The sequence below is a fragment of the Gopherus flavomarginatus genome, chromosome 4 (assembly GCF_025201925.1).
Source record: "Gopherus flavomarginatus isolate rGopFla2 chromosome 4, rGopFla2.mat.asm, whole genome shotgun sequence".
NCBI classification, from domain to species: Eukaryota; Metazoa; Chordata; order Testudines; family Testudinidae; genus Gopherus; species Gopherus flavomarginatus.
Genome location: NC_066620.1, coordinates 153,145,037 through 153,148,441, shown reverse-complemented (window position 1 = coordinate 153,148,441; position 3,405 = coordinate 153,145,037). Strand labels below are relative to the sequence as shown.

The 3,405-nt window shown below is 55.2% G+C and overlaps 1 protein-coding gene across 1 annotated transcript; it reads left to right on the top strand.

Annotated features, from left to right (window-relative positions):
- Positions 1-246: 246 nt before the first annotated feature.
- Positions 247-2,887, top strand: TPBG (trophoblast glycoprotein). The gene is given in 3 exon segments (XM_050951627.1): positions 247-445; positions 774-918; positions 920-2,887. Coding segments are annotated over 3 exon segments (1,584 nt in total). The 3' UTR covers positions 2,160-2,887.
- Positions 2,888-3,405: the final 518 nt, after the last annotated feature.

Below are 3,405 nucleotides of genomic sequence, written 5' to 3'. Positions count from 1 at the left end.
GAGGTTCTCCTGTCTTCAAGGTCAGTCACATTTCTGTCTGCTGGGGCTGCCCTGCTCCGCAGGGATCCCGTCAGTTCCTCCCTGGCCGGACTGGGGAGCGCTCCACGTGGCTCCGCTCAGCTCAGCTCCGCTCCAAGGTAAATGTGCGGAAGCAGCACCAAGCTGGGGAAGCGGGGACCTCCCTCTGGGGCTCCATGGCACCGGGCCGCGTGCCAGCGCTGGGCTGCGAGGGGATATTCCCGGAACATGGAGCGGGCCTTCGCAGGGGGCATGTCCCGGCCCCTCCCCTGGCCGCGGTTGGTCTGTGCTGGCAGGGGGCTGGGCGGGGCGAGGCGCTGCGCGGGGGCGGGACCGCGGGGGAAGAGGTGGCCGCAGAGCCGGGTCACTTCCTCGCACTCGGTTGCCGCGGAGTTCGCACGGGGCTCGCTCGGCGCTGAGCCGGGAGGTGAGGCTGGAGGCGGCGGCGCGGGGTGCCGCGCCCCGGCACAACTTTGCGGGTGGAGTCGGGTCTCTCTTGCAGCGGCGGCTTTGGCGGGGCGGTATCGCAGCCGCCACCTCTGGACTGGGGCAGCCCGCTGAGCCGCGGGATGGGCTAATGCTAGACTGAGGTTTCCCCGGGCGCGGGGCTCTTCCCCTGGGAGAGCCGGGAGGGGACAGCCGGGTAAGCGGGGTGGAGGGCACGGGTGCGGCTGGGGAGCCTCCCTTTATGGGGGGGGGGGCGCGGCAGGTCCGGCGAAGTGCTGCTGCTTTATCCGTCTCTTTGCTCCTTGCAGGTCTCGCTGGGGGTGAGGGGACGCCCCTCCCCCTCGCCCCGCGCCGAAGAAGAGGAGCCGGCGGCTGCCTGCGAGGCGCCCCAGGCCCTGAGAGTGCTGCCTGGCTCCCCTCCTGCACGCCCCGGGGGCAGCGGAACGTACCCCGGGCGGAGAGTTTCTGTCCAGGCTCCCGCGGTGGGCAGCAGCGTCCGGATCCCGGCGAGCGCGAGCCGGAGGATGGCGGGACGCGCTCTGCGGGGCTCTGCGCCCCCGGCCCCGGGCGGGGAGAGGTGGGCGGCGCTGGGGCTGCTGCTGCTGCAGGTGCTGCTGGGCTGGGGCTCGGCTCAGCAGCCCGGCTCCTGCCCCGCGCCCTGCGAGTGCTCCGAGGCGGCCCGGACGGTGAAGTGCGTGAATAGGAACCTGACGGCGGTGCCCCTGGACCTGCCGCCCTACGCGCGGCTCCTCTTCCTCACGGGCAACCGGCTCGCCAGCCTCCCGCCCGGCGCCTTCCTTTCGCCCCCGCTGCCCCAGCTCAGCCTCCTCAACCTGAGCGGCAGCCACCTGGAGCAGGTGGAGGCGGGCGCCTTCGCCAGCCTGACCAGCCTGAGGCAGCTGGACCTGAGCGGCAACGCCCTGACCAGGCTCAGCCCCGAGGCCTTCGGCAACGCCAGCAGCCCCCTGGAGGAGCTGAACCTCAGCAACTCCCTCAGCAACCAGAGCGCGGTGGCCGCCCTGGCCGAGCTGCTGGGCTCGGGGGTGCTGGGCAACCTGAGTCGCCTGGAGCTGGCCGACAACAGGCTGCTCTCGCTGCCCGCGGGCATGTTCTCTTCCCTGCCCAGCCTGCAGCACCTGGACCTGCGCAACAACTCCCTGGTGAGCTTACAGGCTGTGACCTTCCACAGCCTGGCCCAGCTTCAGAGCCTCGACCTCAGCCACAACTCCCTGAAGTGCCTGAAGAACGCCACCATCGCCCAGCTCCGCAGCCGGCCCGCGCTCCGCAGGATCAGCCTGGGCCACAACACCTGGGTCTGCGACTGCTGCATCGAGCACCTGGTGAGCTGGCTCAAGGAGAGCGAGCAGGTGGAAGGGAAAGGGGCCTTGAAGTGCTCTTACCCTGAGAAGATGCGGGACAAACCCCTGGTGAAGACCAACAGCTCAGACCTGGACTGTTCTGTGCCTGTAGACATCCAGTCCCAACTGCAAACTTCGTATGTCTTCTTAGGGATAGTGCTGGCTCTCATTGGAGCCATTTTTCTCCTAGTTTTGTATTTGAACCGAAAAGGAATCAAAAAGTGGATGTACAATATCAGAGATGCATGTAGGGATCACATGGAGGGATATCACTACAGATACGAGGTGAACGCAGACCCCAGGTTACCAAACCTCAGCTCTAGTTCTGATGTATGAAGATACACTATGGAAGCAGGGCAAGGCACAATAGCTATGCATGAAATGTAGACTTAAGCTTTACCCCCATGCTCACTTCCCCTCTCCCAGAGAAACAACAGATTTATTTGTGCCATGTGGGGAATATGCCTGCATGTAATGTAATGGTGATGACAATTTTCTGTTACCCTGAAACATTGAGCAATTGTGCATGGTGTTGGGCTGTACATAAGAAACATGCTGCTATTCCCTCTCTCCCCTCCCATCCCCCACCTGTTTTTCTTTGGAACTTGCTCTCAATACTCTTTATTTGAAACATTTTTCAAGATCTAAAGTGAGAAAGATCGTCTCTTCGATGTTCCCAACCTGCAAGAGCATATAAAATTTACCAATACAGATACTATCCAACAAAAGCTGCCTCAACTTTTTTGGGAAAGAAGCTTTATTCATCAATTACAGTTTTGTTCTTATGTATCCTAACAGAGAAGAAAATAATTTATTCCATAAACTACTACAGATTTTAAAAGCTCCTAATAACTCTGTACAAAGAAGCAACTAAAATAGTGAGCATGCACAAATACTTTGTAGTTTTACATGTTAGGGAAAACTTACAACCTCAATAAGCCGCTTACTCTTTTGTAAAGTTCTTTTTATGGTAGTTTACGTGAAAATAGGATGCTTTTTTAATATAAACTGCATATAAATTCAGTTTGAACTTTTAAATAATTCAATAAAGGTTCTTACAGAGAGCTACTGTTGTGCTGAAATTTGTTTAATGATACAACTGTAAAATAAATGCATGGAAGTATAAGTTTGGAGAATATAATGTTATTCACAGGTAGTTGTTCCATTAATTCATGGAAAACAAATTCTGTTTTTATAGAACAGGGTCTAGTTTAGAGTCTAGTTATAAGTATTCACATGGCAATTTGTGAAACACCGTATAAGAATGTATAGATTCCACAGGGAGAACAGATTTTCTTTAGTAAAAAGCCCAGCAAACAAAACAAAAAAAAGGAACAGAGGCTAATACTAAGTTCTCCCTTACCACTAAAATACTGCAAGATTATAATTAAAAGCAATAGTTTAGATGCAATTTTCTAAAACTTTAAGCATGCATCGTCACAGCTGATTTTAAACTGGAGTGTACATTTTCACACAATTTGTATTTGTTTATAAAGTAGATTTTTCCATAGTAAATTAAATATTGACAAATCCTGAAGGCACAATTTGGCACATGAAACTTAACTTATTTGAAACTTGCAAT